The 18,480-nt window shown below is 42.7% G+C and overlaps 1 protein-coding gene and 1 long non-coding RNA gene across 3 annotated transcripts in view; both read right to left on the bottom strand.

Moving 5' to 3' along the window:
* Positions 1 to 18,143, bottom strand: part of LOC112218920 (probable 2-oxoglutarate dehydrogenase E1 component DHKTD1, mitochondrial) — a 34,568-nt gene extending 16,425 nt beyond the window's left edge. Inside the window, exons 1-9 of one of the 2 annotated variants that reach the window (XM_042301826.1) lie at positions 17,995 to 18,143; positions 13,353 to 13,505; positions 11,773 to 11,984; positions 10,809 to 11,003; positions 10,282 to 10,551; positions 9,117 to 9,288; positions 3,216 to 3,414; positions 1,329 to 1,488; positions 155 to 307 (exon numbers count right to left, since the gene is read on the bottom strand). In XM_042301826.1, the coding sequence (XP_042157760.1) occupies positions 155 to 307; positions 1,329 to 1,488; positions 3,216 to 3,414; positions 9,117 to 9,288; positions 10,282 to 10,551; positions 10,809 to 11,003; positions 11,773 to 11,984; positions 13,353 to 13,392 (1,401 nt within the window). In that variant the 5' untranslated portion in view covers positions 13,393 to 13,505; positions 17,995 to 18,143. Of the gene's footprint in view, positions 1 to 154; positions 308 to 1,328; positions 1,489 to 3,215; positions 3,415 to 9,116; positions 9,289 to 10,281; positions 10,552 to 10,808; positions 11,004 to 11,772; positions 11,985 to 13,352; positions 13,506 to 16,721; positions 17,032 to 17,994 lie in introns of those variants that run through there. The other variant, XM_042301825.1, reaches the window with a different exon arrangement.
* LOC121840093 lies at positions 663 to 1,330 on the bottom strand. Its single transcript, XR_006079400.1, has 2 exons — positions 1,261 to 1,330; positions 663 to 1,199 (listed from the first exon to the last, which is right to left on the bottom strand). It is a non-coding gene; the product is annotated as an uncharacterized LOC121840093 (long non-coding RNA).
* Positions 18,144 to 18,480: the final 337 nt, after the last annotated feature.

Here is an 18,480-nt window from a genome sequence, read left to right as displayed (position 1 = left end):
AAGGAGAAACAATAATTGTTTCCACACAAAAAGAAAAGCACTGTATTGTAGCGAACCGTGTTAGTAATATCTAACATGTAATCTAACAATTCCACAACAACTACCTTATACACACAAATGTAAGTATATATATATATATTATAATTGTTATTACCGTCACATGCATCTTCCCCAAGTGACTGTGTAGCTGGACTCCTTCGGGGATCTCCACAGATTTGGCCCCTACGTACTGCAGCAGAGGAGCAGGCACCCCGGTGTCCCAGTGAGTGACCCTGGCCTGGGGCTCCTCCAGACCTCCCCAGCGCCCCTGCAACAACAACAACAATACAACTGTATTAGTCTATTTGCTACAGCAAACAATAGAGACATGTATTCTGCTCCGTTTCTCAACACCCCAGGGAGCTCTCGTCACCAGACCCGGGTACAAATGGTCACATATTTTGAGCGTTTGCTTTAATCTGCCTGTGGTGTCAACATATTCTATTGGTTCCATCGTACGATGCAAACTCAATCAAGCCCAGCTAAAGTATTTGAAATGATTTCATATCACAAACCTGCAGATTAGTGGGTGGAGGGCTGTAGAGGGTCATATTACCTGGTGGGTGGAGGGCTGTAGAGGGTCACATTACCTGGTGGGTGGAGGGCTGTAGAGGGTCATATTACCTGGTGGGTGGAGGGCTGTAGAGGGTCATATTACCTGGTGGGTGGAGGGCTGTAGAGGGTCATATTACCTGGTGGGTGGAGGGCTGGTGGGTGGAGGGCTGTAGAGGGTCACATTACCTGGTGGGTGGAGGGCTGGTGGGTGGAGGGCTATAGAGGGTCATATTACCTGGTGGGTGGAGGGCTATAGAGGGTCATATTACCTGGTGGGTGGAGGGCTGTAGAGGGTCATATTACCTGGTGGGTGGAGGGCTGGTGGGTGGAGGGCTATAGAGGGTCATATTACCTGGTGGGTGGAGGGCTGTAGAGGGTCATATTACCTGGTGGGTGGAGGGCTGTAGAGGGTCATATTACCTGGTGGGTGGAGGGCTATAGAGGGTCATATTACCTGGTGGGTGGAGGGCTATAGAGGGTCATATTACCTGGTGGGTGGAGGGCTGTAGAGGGTCATATTACCTGGTGGGTGGAGGGCTGTAGAGGGTCATATTACCTGGTGGGTGGAGGGCTGTAGAGGGTCATATTACCTGGTGGGTGGAGGGCTGTAGGGGTCATATTACCTGGTGGGTGGAGGGCTGTATAGGGTCATAAGGGTCATATTACCTGGTGGGTGGAGGGCTGCAGAGGGTCATATTACCTGGTGGGTGGAGGGCTGTAGAGGGTCATGTTACCTGCAGGTTCATGGGTGGAGGGCTGTAGAAGATCATGTTAGTCAGCTTGTCGTTCAGCATGCCGTAGTGGGCTGTCCTGATAGCAACACGCTCCTCCTCTGTCATCAGGCCCTCTGAGATCAGCTGGTCAGTGTAAGAGTCTGGGGTGCTCTTCCTGGAGCTGGGGGGGATGAGGAGAGGGTAAGTATTTGATGTTATTTGGACATTGTTCTGTAATCAAGGCTATATAAGGGCAAACAGTCTAAAGCAAATACTATATATTAGGAAGGTTAGAGTTGATGAGGTGTTGTTTGAAAAGATTAGATAAGATGGCTTCATGGTCAGTCCATTGATATACTGTAATCAAGTATACAGGCCATTGTTATACTGTAATCAAGTATACAGTTCAAGGAAATAAACATCAGCAACCATCTTGTTGCAAAGAGAATTAGAGAAGGGGATACCAAGTCAGTTGTATAGGGAAAGGGGGATACCTGGTCAGTTGTATAGGGAAAGGGGGATACCTAGTCAGTTGTATAGGGAAAGGGGGATACCTAGTCAGTTGTATAGGGAAAGGTGGATACCTAGTCAGTTGTATAGGGAAAGGGGATACCTAGTCAGTTGTATAGGGAAAGGGGATACCTAGTCAGTTGTATAGGGAAAGGGGGATACCTAGTCAGTTGTATAGGGAAGGGGGATACCTAGTCAGTTGTATAGGGAAAGGGGGATACCTAGTCAGTTGTATAGGGAAAGGGGATACCTAGTCAGTTGTATAGGGAAAGGGGATACCTAGTCAGTTGTATAGGGAAAGGGGGATACCTAGTCAGTTGTATAGGGAAGGGGATACCTAGTCAGTTGTATAGGGAAAGGTGGATACCTAGTCAGTTGTATAGGGAAAGGGGATACCTAGTCAGTTGTATAGGGAAAGGGGGATACCTAGTCAGTTGTATAGGGAAAGGGGATACCTAGTCAGTTGTATAGGGAAAGGGGATACCTAGTCAGTTGTATAGGGAAAGGGGGATACCTAGTCAGTTGTATAGGGAAAGGTGGATACCTAGTCAGTTGTATAGGGAAAGGGGATACCTAGTCAGTTGTATAGGGAAAGGGGGATACCTAGTCAGTTGTATAGGGAAAGGGGGATACCTAGTCAGTTGTATAGGGAAAGGGGGATACCTAGTCAGTTGTATAGGGAAAGGTGGATACCTAGTCAGTTGTATAGGGAAAGGGGGATACCTAGTCAGTTGTATAGGGAAAGGGGGGATACCTAGTCAGTTGTATAGGGAAAGGGGGATACCTAGTCAGTTGTATAGGGAAAGGGGATACCTAGTCAGTTGTATAGGGAAAGGGGGATACCTAGTCAGTTGTATAGGGAAAGGGGGGGATACCTAGTCAGTTGTATAGGGAAAGGGGATACCTAGTCAGTTGTATAGGGAAAGGGGGATACCAAGTCAGTTGTACAACGGAATGCATTCAACTGAAATGTGTCCTCCGCATTTAACCCCTCTGAATCAGAGAGGAGCGGGGGGGGGGCTGCCTTAATCTAGTTCTCAATGATTTAGGATACCTGGTTGGATAAATCATTGGAGAGCCTTACGTTAGAAGTTTGCACTTTCCAGAAATGAACTTATTAGTAGAACCCTGTCCAATGAATTGATTGTTAAATACCTCAGAGGGCAGAGGGCGGCAGGGTAGCCTAGTGGTTAGAGCGTTGGACTAGTAACTGGAAGGTTGCAAGTTCAAACCCCCGAGCTGACAAGGTACAAATCTGTCGTTCTGCGCCTGAACAGGCAGTTAACCCACTGTTCCTAGGCCGTCATTGAAAATAAGAATTTGTTCTTAACTGACTTGCCTAGTTAAATAAAGGTAAAAAAAAGAAGAAAAAATAAATAAAAATAGTCAACAACCTACCGGATGATCTTGTACATGGCAGGGTTAGTGAAGGAGGGTTCGTCCAGCTCGTTGTGTCCCCACTGTCTGTAGCAGAGCAGATCCAGGATAACATCCTTCCTAAAGCGTCTCTGGTACTCCACCGCCAGCCTCGTGGCTCGCACCACCTCATCCGCATGATCACCGTTCACATGGATCACCGCACAGCCCACCATCTTACCTGGAGAGGGGACAAGACACACAGAGTGAGATATTACCGATGTATTGACGTTCCCGTATATTACGGATTCTAATTCCCAAAGAGATATTCTTGAAATATGTTAAAGATATCATAATTCCCATTTTTATATTATTTACACACACACACACACACACATATATACACACACACATCGATATATATACACGCACGCACACACACACACACATACGTTGACGTCAGAAGTTCGTAGTAGATTTGGATAGAAAACACTCTGAAGTTTCTAAAACTGTTTGAATGATGTCTGAGTATAACAGAACTCATATGGGTTGTCTATCACAGTGCCAAAGCCCCATACACTACCCACCAGTGCGTCCTGTATTTTCTCATTGGTTGGCCCTCGCTTCATACTCCTCGCCAAACCCACTGGCTACAGGTTATCTACAAGTCTCTGCTAGGTAAAGCCCCGCCTTATCTCAGCTCATTGGGCACCATAGCAGCACCCACTCGTAGCACGTGCTCCAGCAGGTATATCTCGCTGGTCACCCCCAAAGCCACTTCCTCCTTTGGTCGTCTTTCCTTCCAGTTCTCTGCTGCCAATGACTGGAACGAACTGCAAACATCTCTGAAGCTGGAGACTCACATCTCCCTCACTAGCTTTAAGCACCAGCTGTCAGAGCAGCTCACAGATCACTGCACCTGTACATAGCCCATCTGTAAACAGCCCATCTATCTACCTATCTCATCCAGTATTTATTGATTTATTTACCTTGCTCCTTTGCACCCCAGTATCTCTACTTGCACATTCATCTTCTGCACACCTACCATTCCAGTGTTTAATTGCTATATTGTAATTATTTCGCCACCAGGGCCTATTTATTGCCTTAACTCCCTTATCTTACCTCATTTGCACTCAGTGTATATAAACGTTTTGTTTTCTTTTGTTCTACTGTATTATTGACTATGTTTTGTTTATTCCATGTGTAACTCTGTGTTGTTGTGTGTCGAATTGCTATGCTTTATCTTGGCCAGGTCGCAGTTGCAAATCAGAACTTGTTCTCAACTAGCCTACCTGGTTAAATAAAAATAAAAAAATAAATATGGCAGGCAAAAACCTGAGAAGAAATCCAACCAGGAAGTGGGAAATCTGAGGTGTGTAGTTTTTCAAGTCATTGCCTATCTAATATACAGTGTCTATGGGGTCATATTGCCCTTCCTAAGGCTTCCACTAGATGTCAACAGTCTTTAGAACCTCGTTTCAGGTTTCTACTGTGAAGGGGGAGCGAATGAGAGCTGTTTGAGTCAGGTGTCTGGCAGAATGCCATGAGCTAAATCATGCGCGTGGCCTTGAGGTAGCGGCGTTCCTTTTCATTTCTAAAGACAAAGGAATTGTCCAGTTGAAACATTATTTAAGATTGATGATAAAAACATCCTAAAGATTAATTATATACATCGTTTGACATGTTTCTACGAACTGCAATATAACTTTTTTAACTTTTTGTCGGAACTAAGCGATCGTGCATTGAGCATTTGGATTACTGGGCTAAACGCGAACAAAAAGGAGGTATTTGGACATAAAATGATGGACTTTCTCGAACAAAACAAACATTTATTGTGGAACTGGGATTCCTGGGAGTGCATTCCGATCAAGATCATCAAAGGTAAGTGAATATTTATAATGCTATTTCTGACTTTTCTGACACCTCTCCTTCTTTGGAAAATGGCCGTATGTTTTTCTGTGGCTAGGTGCTCACCTAACATAATCGCAAGGTGTGCTTTTGCCATAAAGCCTTTTTGAAATCTGACACAGCATTAATGAGAAGTTAATCTATAATTCCATGCATATCAATGTTTATTATGAGTATTTCTGTAATTTGATGTGGCTCTCTGCACTTTCACCGGATGTTTGTTTGAGACAATGCATTTCTGAACATAACACACCAATTTCAAATGAGGTTTTTGGACAAAGATTAACTTTATCGAACAAAACACACATTTATTGTGAAACATGAAGTCCTGTGAGTGCCATCTGATGAAGATCATCAAAGGTTAGTGATTAACTTAATTGCTATTTCTGACTTTTGTGAGCCCTCTCACAAAATGACTGTATGGTTTTCTGTGATTAGGTGCTGACCTAACATAATCGTTTGGTGTGCTTTCGCCGTAAAGCCTATTTGAAATCGGACACTGTGGCTGGATTTACAAGAAGTTTATCTTTGAAATGGTGTATAATACTTGTATGTTTGAGGAATTTTAATTATGGGATTTCTGTTGTTTTGAATTTGGCGCCTTGCAATTTCACTGGCTGTTGGCGAGGTGGGACACTACAGTCCCACAAATCCCAGAGAAGTTAAGCCATTTTGCCGCAATATTTGAAGTATGCTTGGGGTCATTCTCCATTTGGAAGGCCTATTTGCGACCAAGCTTTAACTTCCTGACTGATGTCTTGAGATGTTGCTTCAACATATCCACATAATTGTCCTTTCTCATGATGCCATCTATTTTGTCAAGTACACCATTCCCTCCTGCTGCAAAGCACCCCCACAACATGATGTTGCCACCCCCGTGCTTCACGGTTGGGATGGTGTTCATCGGCTTGAAAGCCTCCACCTTTTTCCTCCAGACATAACGATAGGCATTATGGAAAAACAGTTCTATTTTTGTTTCATCAGATCAGAGAACATTTCTACAAAAAGTACGATCTTTGTTTCCATGTGCAGTTGCAAACCGTAGTCTGGCTTTTTTATGGTGGTTTGGAGCAGTGGCTTCTTCCTTGCTGAGGGGCCTTTCAGGTTATGTCGATATAGGACTCGTTTTACTATGGATATAGATCATTTTGTGCCTGTTTCCTCCAGCATCTTCACAAGGTCCTTTGCTATTGTTCTGGGATTGATTTGCATTTTTCGCACCAAAGTACGTTCATCTCTAGGAGACAGAACGCTTATCCTTCCTGAGCGGTATGATGGCTGTGTGGTTCCAACGGTGTTTATACTTATACTTTATACTTTATACTTTATACTTACATTGTCATGCTGAAAGACCCAGCCACGTTTCATCTTCAATGCCCTTGCTGATGGAAGGAGGTTTTCATTCAAAATCTCACGATACATGTCCCCATTCATTCTTTCCTTTACACGGATCAGTCGTCCTGGTCCCTTTGCAGAAAAACAGCCCCAAAGCATGATGTTTCCACCCCCATGATTCACAGTAGGTATGGTGTTCTTTGGATGCAACTCAGCATTCTTTGTCCTCCAAACACGACGAGTTGAGTTTTTACCAAAAAGTTATATTTTGGTTTAATCTGACCATATGACATTCTCCCAATCTTCTTCTGGATCATCCAAATGCTCTCTAGCAAACTTCAGACGGGCCTGGACATGTACTGGCTTAAGCAGGGGGACACGTCTGGCACTGCAGGATTTGAGTCCCTGGCGGCGTAGTGCGTTACTGATGGTAGGCTTTGTTATTTTGGTCCCAGCTCTCTGCAGGTCATTCACTAGGTCCCCCCGTGTGGTTCTGGGATTTTTGCTCACCGTTCTTGTGATCATTTTGACCCCACGGGGTGAGATCTTGCGTGGAGCCCCAGATCAAGGGAGATTATCAGTGGTCTTGTATGCCTTCCATTTCCTAATAATTGCTCCCACAGTTGATTTCTTCAAACCAAGCTGCTTACCTATTGCAGATTCAGTCTTCCCAGCCTGGTGCAGGTCTACAATTTTGTCAGCTCTTTGGTCTTGGCCATAGTGGAGTTTGGAGTGTGACTGTTTGAGGTTGTGGACAGGTGTCTTTTATACTGATAACAAGTTCAAACAGGTGCCATTAATACAGGTAACGAGTGGAGGACAGAGGAGCCTCCTAAAGAAGAAGTTACAGGTCTGTGAGAGCCAGAAATCTTGCTTGTTTGTAGGTGACCAAATACTTATTTTCCACCATCATTTGCAAATAAATTCATTAAAAATCCTACAATGTGATTTTCTGGATTTTTTTTCTAATTTTGTCTGTCATAGTTGAAGTGTACCTATGATGAAAATTACAGGCCTCTCATCTTTTTAAGTGGGAGAACTTGCACAATTGGGGGCTGACTAAATACTTTCTTGCCCCACTGTATGTTATTTCATAGTTTTGATGTCTTCACTATTATACTAAATCTAGAAAATAGTACAAATAAAGAAAAACACTTGAATGAGTAGGTATCTCCAAACTTTTGACTGGTACTGTACATATACAGTGCCTTCAGAATATATCCAGACCAATTGACTTTTTCCACATTGTGTTAGGTTCCTGCCTTATTCTAACTAGTTTTTGTCTCTCTCAATCTACACACAATAACACATAATGACAAAGTAAAAACAGGTTTAGACATTTTTGCACATTTATAAAAAAATAAACTGAAATATCACATTAGTATTCAGACACTTTAATCAGTACTTTGTTGAAGCACATTTGGCAGCAATTACAGCCCTGAATCTTCTTGGGTATAACGCTACAAGCTTGGCACACCTGTATTTGGGGAGTTTCTCCCATTCTTTTCTCCAGCTCTTCTCAAGCTCTGTCAGGTTGGATGGGGAGCGTTGCTACATCTTTGCCTCGATCCTGACAAGTATCCCAGTCCCTGACGCTGAAAAACATCCCAACAGCATGATGCTGCCACCACAATGCTTCACCTTAGGGATGGTGCCAGGTTTCCTCCAGATGTGATGCTTGGCATTCAGGCCAAAGAGTTCAATCTTGGTTTCATCAGAATAGAGAATCTTGTTTCTCATGGTCAGAGTTTTTAGGTGCCTTTTGGCAAACTCCAAGCGGGCTGTCATGTGCCATTTACTGAGTAGTGGCTTCCGTCTGGCCACTCTACCAAAAAGGCCTGATTGGTGGAGGGCTGCAAAGATGGGAGAACGTTCCAGACGGACAACCATCTCCATTGAGGAAATCTAGAGCTCTGTCAGAGTGACCATTGGGTTCTTGGTCACCTCCCTGACCAAGGCCCTTCCCCCATGATTGCTCAGTTCGGCCGGGCAGCCAGCTCTAGGAAGAGTTTTGGTGGTTCCAAACTTCTTCCATTTAAGAGCGATGGAGGTCACTGTGTTCTTGGGTACCTTCAATACTGCAGAAATGTTTTGGTACCCTTCCCCAGATCTGTGCCTCAACACAGTCCTGTCTCGGAGCTCTACGGACAATTCCTTCGACCTCATGGCTTGGTTTTTGCTCTGACATGCACTGTCAACTGTGGGACCTTATATAGACAGGTGTGTGTGCCTTTCCAAATCATGTCCAATCAATTGAATTTACCACAGGTGGACTCCAATCAAGTTGTAGAAACATCTCAAGGATGATCAATGGAAACAGGACACACCTGAGAAAATGTTTGTCTCATAGCAAAGGGTCTGAATACTTATGTAAATAAGGTATTTCTGTTTTTTTATTCATTTGCAAAAAAAACATTTTACATTTTTAAAAAGAATTGTTTTCACTGTCATTATGGGGTATTGTGTGTAGATTGATGAGGAACAAAATGTATTTAATAGATTTTAGAATAAGGTTTTAATGTAACAAAATGTATTTAATAGATTTTAGAATAAGGTTTTAATGTAACAAAATGTGGGAAAGGGGGTTTGAATACTTTCCGAATGCAGTGTGTGTGTGTGTGTGTGTATATATATATAATTCCAATAGATATATTATTATTCCAATTAAGATTGATAGATAAAGTGATACAGTTTACATACCAACATCGCTACAGTACAAAGATGATCTCCCTCTCGCAGACGGAGTGGTATAGCCCACTTGGTTGTTTACAATGAGGTGGATGCTCCCACCGACTCTGAAGTGGGGGAGTAGTGAAATGGTGAATGTCTCCGGAACAATTCCTTGACCCGAGAATGAGGCATCCCCATGGACCTAAAAAAATGAAGGAAAGGTTCCACAATGATCACCAGTTCTTTTCAGGCCTGAAAGTTGGAAAATAATTGATGTCAACGTTGGACAATGTCGGTATATCACCATAAACTGGACTTCAGTGTCATAATCCCTTTCTACTAGACCCCTTAATTATATAATTGTAGTAAAAGTGCTTTTCAATTGTGCAAGGCAAATTCACTAGAGAGCAATGAAGTATCCTTTTCTACAGAAGTTTGACCGAGTTAGTGTTTCCAGTTCAAAGGGATAAGCAGGATTAACGAGTTAGCCAGCTGACTTTGATAAACAACCAGAAACAACTACTGATTCCTGGTTCATTAAGAAAGATAAACTTTGACAAGAGTTTTTGGTTGTCAAATCAATTAGACCACACCCATTTCAAGCTTAAATTTCTCAAAAATATAAAAGTTATTTCATAATATTTAGGCAAGTTAGCTGGCTAACTCCTTGATCCTGCTTTGTAGTATATTCCTCTAAGGTGTCAAACTCATTTTTGCCCACCGAGGTCCAAAGGGCCACACTTCAAACTGGTTATATTGGCATTCCCAGACAATACTCCACAGGTTATAGTGGCTTCCCAGACAATACTCCACAGGTTATAGTGGCTTCCCAGACAATACTCCACAGGTTATAGTGGCGTCCCAGACAATACTCCACACGTTATAGTGGCTTCCCAGACAATACTCCACACGTTATAGTGGCTTCCCAGACAATACTCCACACGTTATAGTGGCTTCCCAGACAAAACTCCACACGTTATAGTGGCTTCCCAGACAAAACTCCACCAGTTATATTGGCTTCCCAGACAAAACTCCACCAGTTATATTGGCTTCCCAGACAAAACTCCACCAGTTATATTGTCCTCAGGCTAAACATTGTCTTTCTGGGGAGTAAGTTTCCCTCCTGTTGAGCCATGTCTACGTATGTATATCAGCATGTCTAAATTGGGCTATGTCTATGGTCTCAGTACGATACCTGGAGACAGACAACTTTATCACCAGGCTGAGCGTTCTCGTCTGGGGAGTAGTCTCCCTCCTGTTTGAGCTGCTGACGGGCACGGGTCTTCCCCTGGGTGACTGGGTTGATGGCCTCCAGGTGGGAGGGGTTGGGCAGCATGGTCACATGGAGGGGGTGGGCAGCACCAAAGTCCAGCTCTACAGAGGAGGTGAGGTGGGAGAGGACATCGCCGATAGAGGGAGAGTCTGCTGGGAACTCACTGAGGCCACGCATTTTACGGAACATCAGCTGGAGGTGAAGGGGAGACAGGAGTCACACATCCCAAATAAATATCAATCAAATCAATCAATTAATCAATCAATATGTGAATAAATAAAAGTTTAAAAGTCCCAGGAGTGAACCCTGAGGAAGGCAATTGGTGCCAAAACATTTGTTCATTCATATGACTGGTAGTGTGAGACCATCTTTATTAGTTATCCCACAGGGTCATTCATGGTAGCCATTACAGCCATGACCTTTGATCTCGAAGATGTCTAAACCCTGACCTCTGGTGGGAACTGCAGAAGCCCTGTGAGGAGGTTAAGTCTCCCGCGGTGAGGCATCCCCATGACGATGTCCGTCACCCCGCTGTGGGCAGACAGACGGAACATCTCGTAGAACACTCCCATCATGCTCTCTGCTCCCTCACCGCCATAACGCTTCACCGTGGAGAACTTGGAGGCTAGAAAGTGATCAAACTCCTGAGGTAACACAAGAAGAAACAGGTTGTCATTGTAAAAGAGAATGTGTTCTCAATGACTTCTGGCAAAATACATCAAGAGATAAGTCAGCAAGATCTGTCTCGGTCTTTCTTGGAAATGGGACCAAAAGAAGAGTAACATCGATAAAAACAATAGCACCTCATCCTCGCTAATAAAATAATCACTTTATTCTGATATTAGATAAGATACTAGTTTTGATTATTTAGGCAATTAAAGCTAATTAGACTATAAATACAGTACGACAACGTTTCTCAATCTATCCATTCCTCCCTCCATCCATCCATCTACCTGTGACCCCAGCATTAGCTTGGCCAGTTCTCTCCTCTCCTCGGTGGAGGTCTCCTTCCAATTATCCATCAACCCTCCCTCCATCCATCTACCTGTGACCCCAGCAGTAGCTTGGCCAGTTCTCTCCTCTCCTCAGTGGAGGTCTCCTTCCAATTATCCATCAACCCTCCCTCCATCCATCTACCTGTGACCCCAGCATTAGCTTGGCCAGTTCTCTCCTCTCCTCAGTGGAGGTCTCCTTCCAATTATCCATCAACCTTCCCTCCATCCATCTACCTGTGACCCCAGCATTAGCTTGGCCAGTTCTCTCCTCTCCTCAGTGGAGGTCTCCTTCCAATTATCCATCAACCTTCCCTCCATCCATCTACCTGTGACCCCAGCATGAGCTTGGCCAGTTCTCTCCTCTCCTCAGTGGAGGTCTCCTTCCAATTATCCATCAACCTTCCCTCCATCCATCTACCTGTGACTCCAGCATGAGCTTGGCCAACTTTATCCTCTCCTCCGCAGTAAACATCTCTTTCTTCAGCTGCTCGAAGCGGTCTGCGAGCCACTCCCTTTCCTCCAGGCTGGTCAGCTGACTGGTCTCTATGGAAATGTGGCCACAGTAGGACTCCTCCAGGTATCCAATCACCTCCTCCACCGACGCCTCCGCTTTACCAAAATGCCGCAGTCCTGGACGAAAAGGAGTTCATATCTAAGAGTCTCCTCTTGAAGATTTGTATTTTTTTTTTTTAAATCAGGTGAACCCTGCCCGAGTAAGATCTGTTTGGTAGCAAACATGTTGGAGTATGCAGGACAGAACATGTAGGTGTGTTGTTCATGTGAGGCAATTGTGTACATGGAGGAGACGATTATGAATTCCTTATCTCCATGTAGGGTTACAGGTGATGGATATTATAGACACCCTGAATAACTCAAATGTATTTTATAAAGCCCTTTTTACATCCCCAATTTTCAGAAAGTGATTTTACCCTCTGAATCATATCCACTAATTCATGTGTATTACCTGCATTTGAGTGGTCTATTATTTAGGAGTGATTATGTAAGTGATAACCAACGAGGGGCTATGCGTTCTCTGGAAAATAATGAACAACGTGGATGGTGTGCTTCTCGACGTGCTAGCTGGCGGAGTGGAACTAATCTTCTACGGAGTTGTATTATTTTCCAAAGAACGCATTGAGTCCCGAGTTCATTATCCTTTTTTTATATCATGGCTATAATTTAACAAATGTACCGCTAGAAATGTGTTAATTTGAAAATAGACATTTTCAAGATCCACTGAAGTACCTAGCAAGTTTACTAGATAGCTACAGCAGTTGCCTTAGTAACTACACAAATAGACTTGATAGTTTAGCTAATCAATCCATCAGTCCTATCACAGATAGATCAATGACAGTTTAGTTTAAAAAATCTTTGGGTTCTAACTTGCTATTATGAAAATCTAATTCAACAATGACAATAATGTTTTCAACTCAACTTTTGCTTTCAAACGCAGCTCAAACATAGAACATGTAAGAATGAACTATAGCCGTTGAAATATACTGTGCTGAGGATATACCTTGTGCATTATAGGGAAATAAAGCACACTCTAGAATGCCCTTCAAACCAATCAGAAATTAGTCATAAACAATGCCATGGTATAAACTGTAAAAACGGAGGTATGAGATATTATTATTGACTGTCACTGAAAATTCTTCATCCCAGGCGACACCATGCAGAGAGCCTGCGTTAAGTTGATGTGTTATTGTTAAATTGAAGTGCTGCGAGCCATTTCCTGGCGCTTCCCATTTAATTGGTATGGTTGGTTTAGCAATTCAAATGTTTGGTGATGGGTTTAACATTGACCTCTCCATAAGGCTTCCCTACTACCTAGTAGTATCTAGCTAGTAGCCTAGTAGTAGTAGGAAGATACTAGAAAACACTGCTATGCATCATCAATGTGAAGTGTATTTATTGATAGATTGATTTAATCAACGACGTGTTCTCCCTTTAGAAATGTATTTAATGAAGAAGTCAATAGACAACATAGACATAGCCTACCTGATGTGTTCAGGGGTCCTTGTACAGCTCCAGTCAACATGTTGATCTCTGGCACACTGTCCTCCACTGGGTCATTAGGCAGTAGAGGGTTAATTTTAGCAGCCTTGTGTCCATGTGCTCGGTAAGCCTCCACCAGGCGTGCTAGCCCATGGTCTGTGTAAACAGAGGGGGGGGTAAATCCATTTTGATTTGAATTAAACCTTCCATACATATTTGCCCATTGTAGAAGTGTTCACAAAGTGACCTTTTGGACCTGAAGGCCAAAACATTCAAGAGATACAGCAGCTCAAAGTTGACCTATTTGGCATACCCCACCATAGCATGAGACATCCATGTCTTCAACACTGGAAACGTTCAACAGTGATCTTTGTGGTACTCATTTTATAGAATGGGAATATCTGTTGTTTTAAATGATACTGTCAATCATCCATAGGAAACCTATTGTAATCACAGAAATATAGATAATAGAATAGACGTGACCATTTAAGTTGGCGTTCAACAGTGGGTGGACCAGCGATCATGTTTATGGTAGTAATTACAAGTTAACATTTCAATTTAAAAAGGTGTACCAGCTAAAGTGCAGTGGTCTGAAGGGATAGATCCATTCTATTAGTTCTATTTCTATGACTGAAATGACAACCCATCCTGTATTCAAGAGCATGGTGTGTCTCACCCGGTGACAGGCACAACACAAAAACCTCAGATGATGTAGGGCAGGGGTGGGCAAACTGTTTGGCTCGCGGGCCACATCGGGATTTTGAAATTCAACGGAGGGGCCGCATTTTTTGGGGGGGGATCAATTGTTTTTAAAATCAATTTGGCCTCCCGAGTAGTGCAGCGGTCTAAAGCACTGCATCGGTGTTACTACAGACCCGGGTTCGTTCCCAGGCTGTGTCACAGCTGGCAGGTACAGTCGCCCACATGGCTCCATGTCAACTACAATTCCAACGCTGTTTTAACGTCTATAATCATCGCTTTCATAATGGTTTTCAAAACATATGTCGATATCAGCAAGAAAAAAAAAATTCAAATAAAAAAACATATATACTTACTCTAGCAGTTTTGCAAAGATCCACAAGCTGTGTACGTGCCCATTTGACAAACTACACTTGTTTAAATCAAAAGGGATACTGTCAAAAAGGGATTTAATTCATATGAATTTACCCAGGGACAAAGACTGTTCCAAAACAACAGCCTTTTTTATGTAAACACATGGGAAGGGGGGGGGTAGAAGGATATCCATAGTCTAATGACAAGCATTAGACAAATTTCCAGTTAAATGCTAATTAAAGCAAGTAGTAAAAGTGTAGCTGTGATACGTAGTGACAACAACAACAACACTTCATCTGTTCTCCAATAACAATAGGTGAATGAACAGTGCCATGAAAAAGTATTTACCCACTTTCTGATTTTTCCATATTTTTTTTAGACTGAATTTGAACAGATCTTCAACCAAAATCTAATAAATCTGATAAAGTGAACCTGAGTTTACAATTTTAAAAAAATTAAAAAGTATATACTTATTTTATTAACAAAAGTTATGCAACACCCAATTCCCCTTGTGTGCAAAAAGTAATTGCCTCCTTACACTCAATAACTGGTTGTGCCACCTTTAGCTCTAATGACTGCAACCAAACACTTCCTGTAGTTGTTGATCAGTCTCTCACATTGCGGTGGAGGAATTGGAGCCTGCTCTTGCATCCAGAACTACTTTAACTCAGCAACATTTGTGGGTTTTCAACCATATATGTATGAGGTCGGAAATACTTGTCTTAGGGGGGTTTCAAGCACGAACTGCTCATTTTAAGTCCTGCCACAACATCTCAATTGGGATTAGGTCTGGACTTTGACTAGGCCATTCAAAACCTTAAATGTGTTGCTTTTTAGCCATTTTCATAATTGTGTGTTTTGGGTCATTGTCTTGCTGCATGACCCAGCTGCACTTCAGCTTCAGCACACAGACAGATGGCCTGACATTCTCCTGTAGAATTCTCTGATACAGAGCAGAATTCATGGTTCCTTCTATTAAGGAAAGTCGTCCAGGTCCACCTCCAAACCATCACAGTACCATCACCATCCTTGACCGTTGGTATGAGGTTCTTACTGTGGAATGCAGGGTTTGGTTTTCACCAGGCATAAATGGGACCCATGTTATCCAAAATGTTTACTCAAGTTTGCCAAAAAGCACCTGGATGATCATCAAGACTCTTGGAAGAATGTTCTATGGACAGATGATTCAAAAGTGTAACTTTTTGAACGACATGGGTCCCATTGTGCCTGGCGAAAACTAAACACTTGGTTGAAATCTGTTTTTTTGGTGGAAGAAAGCGGGTTAGGGTCTCGTGGCTCACTGTACCCAGTCAACATGCTAGGCTCGGACCTATTCTGTTTGAGATTCAAGGGACTAGGCATCAGAGGGCTTCATGCAGGCCGAGCTCTTCCCGAGTCCAACCCCTTCCCTTTTTCCACATTTTGTTACGTTACAGCCTTATTCTAAAATGGATTAAATACGATTATCCCTCATCAATCTACACACAATAACCCATAATGATAAAGCAAAAACAGGTTTTTAGAAATGTTTAGAAATGTATTAAAAATAAATAAACCAATTTACATAAGTATTGCCCAGTGTTGTCCGGGTTAGGGGAAACACCTAATCCCATCACACCACTCTTCAACAGGAACACTAGGCTCCAGATCTGACCCATCACACCACTCTTCAACAGGACCACTAGGCTCCAGATCTGACCCATAACACCACTCTTCAAGAGGACCACTAGGCTCCAGATCTCCTTCTGTGCTCAAAGGTCCTTGATGAGGATCCACCCCCCATCACATCACTCTTATTAATCATTAATAAATATAGAACATTTTAACTTTATATACTCTGTGTCCCAGTATTTCTATGCATGTAATGTGTGTGGTTGAATTATGAAACATTACTGTATGCAGATGTCCAAAATGTTTGATGTAGATTTGTTTCTGCCACTGCTTGATCTATTTTAAATGTAAGAATACGTTGCAGATTTAAACTTGAATTGGTTACTATAGAGATAAATAGAAATGTAATTAACAATATTTTCAATATCAAACTTTATACTCTGCAATACTTTATACAGTAGGTAATACGCTGTAGTCAGGTAGTCGTTACCAGGTTATGATGAGGTCTTAACTATGACCACATAATATACAGGTCATGGTGGTGGTCAATATGGTGGTCAGAAAAATACGTAATTCGGGTCAGTAAAAAGTCGGGGGATAAAAACAGTTTGCGACCAGAATAAGACGTCATACGGATGTCTTTTCAACCTGGTTTTGCCCACTGGTAATGTTGTCCAACATGTCCATTATCTGGAAAAACTTACTGACCTCGATTGAGTGCAGTGATATACGAGACTGGGTCACTGTGCAACTTCGTGTCCCCCTGGCTTTGTTTGGGTCGGTGACCGTAGACTCCTTTCCGGGTATGATACAGACAACCGACGACCGGTCGAGCGACACTGAGAGGTACTCTGCTGACGCGGTGCAAGTTTTTCAGGAAAAGTATCGCTGACATGATTTTAAATGAATAAAATAAGTAAAAAACGACGTAGCTAGTTAATCTAGACCGTTACACACACGACAGAGCAGCAGCCACACTGCTGTGATAGATAGGAGGTGGCACCGTACTTCAAGCTGATTGGTTGAGCCGACGGCGTGTTTCGCGGAAGCGCAGAGGTTATATAGTTTAATGTTGAATCAACTAAAGTGCACGTGTAGCCAGCCTGTTGAATCAGATTGTAATGTACTTTCACGTTTATATCACGTATGATTGACGGTCCAGATGATTACAACAACAAGTGCCTCCATCAAACACGCACTGTTGGGTTTGGCCTCGTAAACCTCCACATTTTGCCCTAGGCCACTACAGAGTGGTGAGGAGGCGTCTACCGTGTATTGATGACATCGACTTCACCATTCATTTTCTTTCATTCAGGTTCACTCAAACATTGTTTTAAACGTTGTTTTACTATTGACAGTTACAGCTGACTTCGGGTTTGTATATCGATTCGCTCTCCTCAAATAAAAGTAAATCAGATTTGTAATGTACGTACATGTTCTGACCTGGACTGCCTGAGGGTGGCGTTGTTACTAATTAGTAAGTGTTCATCTCTACTGGTAATTGACTCATGACATCAGATAAACATTGTTATTTTAACGGTATCCCTGCCTCATTGTGCGATGTATTATTGCATGGTGTCGGAAGTAAAACAACATTTGAGCAAAATTCAGCCTATGTTTCTGGATTCAAACTCTCCAAGTTTTCCCTCTAGGATCAGAGTAGTTTGTGGTATCATTTGCTCTGTTTCGTAATGTTGAGCTTTCCTTAGTATAACTTTTTAAATGTAAGAATATGTTGCATATTTAAACTTTCATCGCCAGTGGCATCTCAGAAAACCAGAAAAGGGCCTGTAGCACTAAAATAAAAACTTGAAAAGGAACTTAACCACAAGGAAAAGATGGATGTCATCCTTAAGCAAACTGAGCCTAGTGGATGGCTAAACAGCTTGGGGACAATCGTGAAGCCAAACACAATACGGGTATGCATGAAACCACAAGATCTAAACAAAGCCATCAAGAGAGAACGTAATCCTTTACGTACCATTGAAGAGGTAGTTGCGGAAATCCCGAACGCCAAGGTATTTTCAGTTGTTGATGCGAACCAAGGACGTTCTGCACGTTCAATACACCGTTTTGGAGGTATTCCTTCAAGAGATTGTTGTTCGGAATCACGTCCGCTCCAGAGGTTTTTTCCAAAGGTGCTTCGCAGAGCATTTGAAAGGTCTGGAAGGTGTCTTAAACGTCATGGATGACATTATTGTCTGGGGTGATGACACAGAGCAACACGACCGGAGACTGAGACAGCTACTAGACATACTGAGGAGCATCAATTTGAAACTGAATAAGGGCAAGTGCAAAATCAGAATGACAGAAATCAGCTACACTGGACGTGTTATGAAAATGTCACGCCAGAGTAGGCCTACACGAAACACAGCCCTCATGTTAAGTGTTTCTAAAACTCCCTATGGGAAAAATGAATGGTGGAAAAACTATTGGAACTATTTCCCTGTTTGACCGTTGGTTTTAT

Source organism: Oncorhynchus tshawytscha, linkage group LG19, assembly GCF_018296145.1.
Source record: "Oncorhynchus tshawytscha isolate Ot180627B linkage group LG19, Otsh_v2.0, whole genome shotgun sequence".
In the NCBI taxonomy this organism is placed as follows: Eukaryota; Metazoa; Chordata; class Actinopteri; order Salmoniformes; family Salmonidae; genus Oncorhynchus; species Oncorhynchus tshawytscha.
The sequence above is the reverse complement of the archived record's forward strand: the minus strand, read 5'-3'. Positions and strand labels throughout refer to the sequence as shown.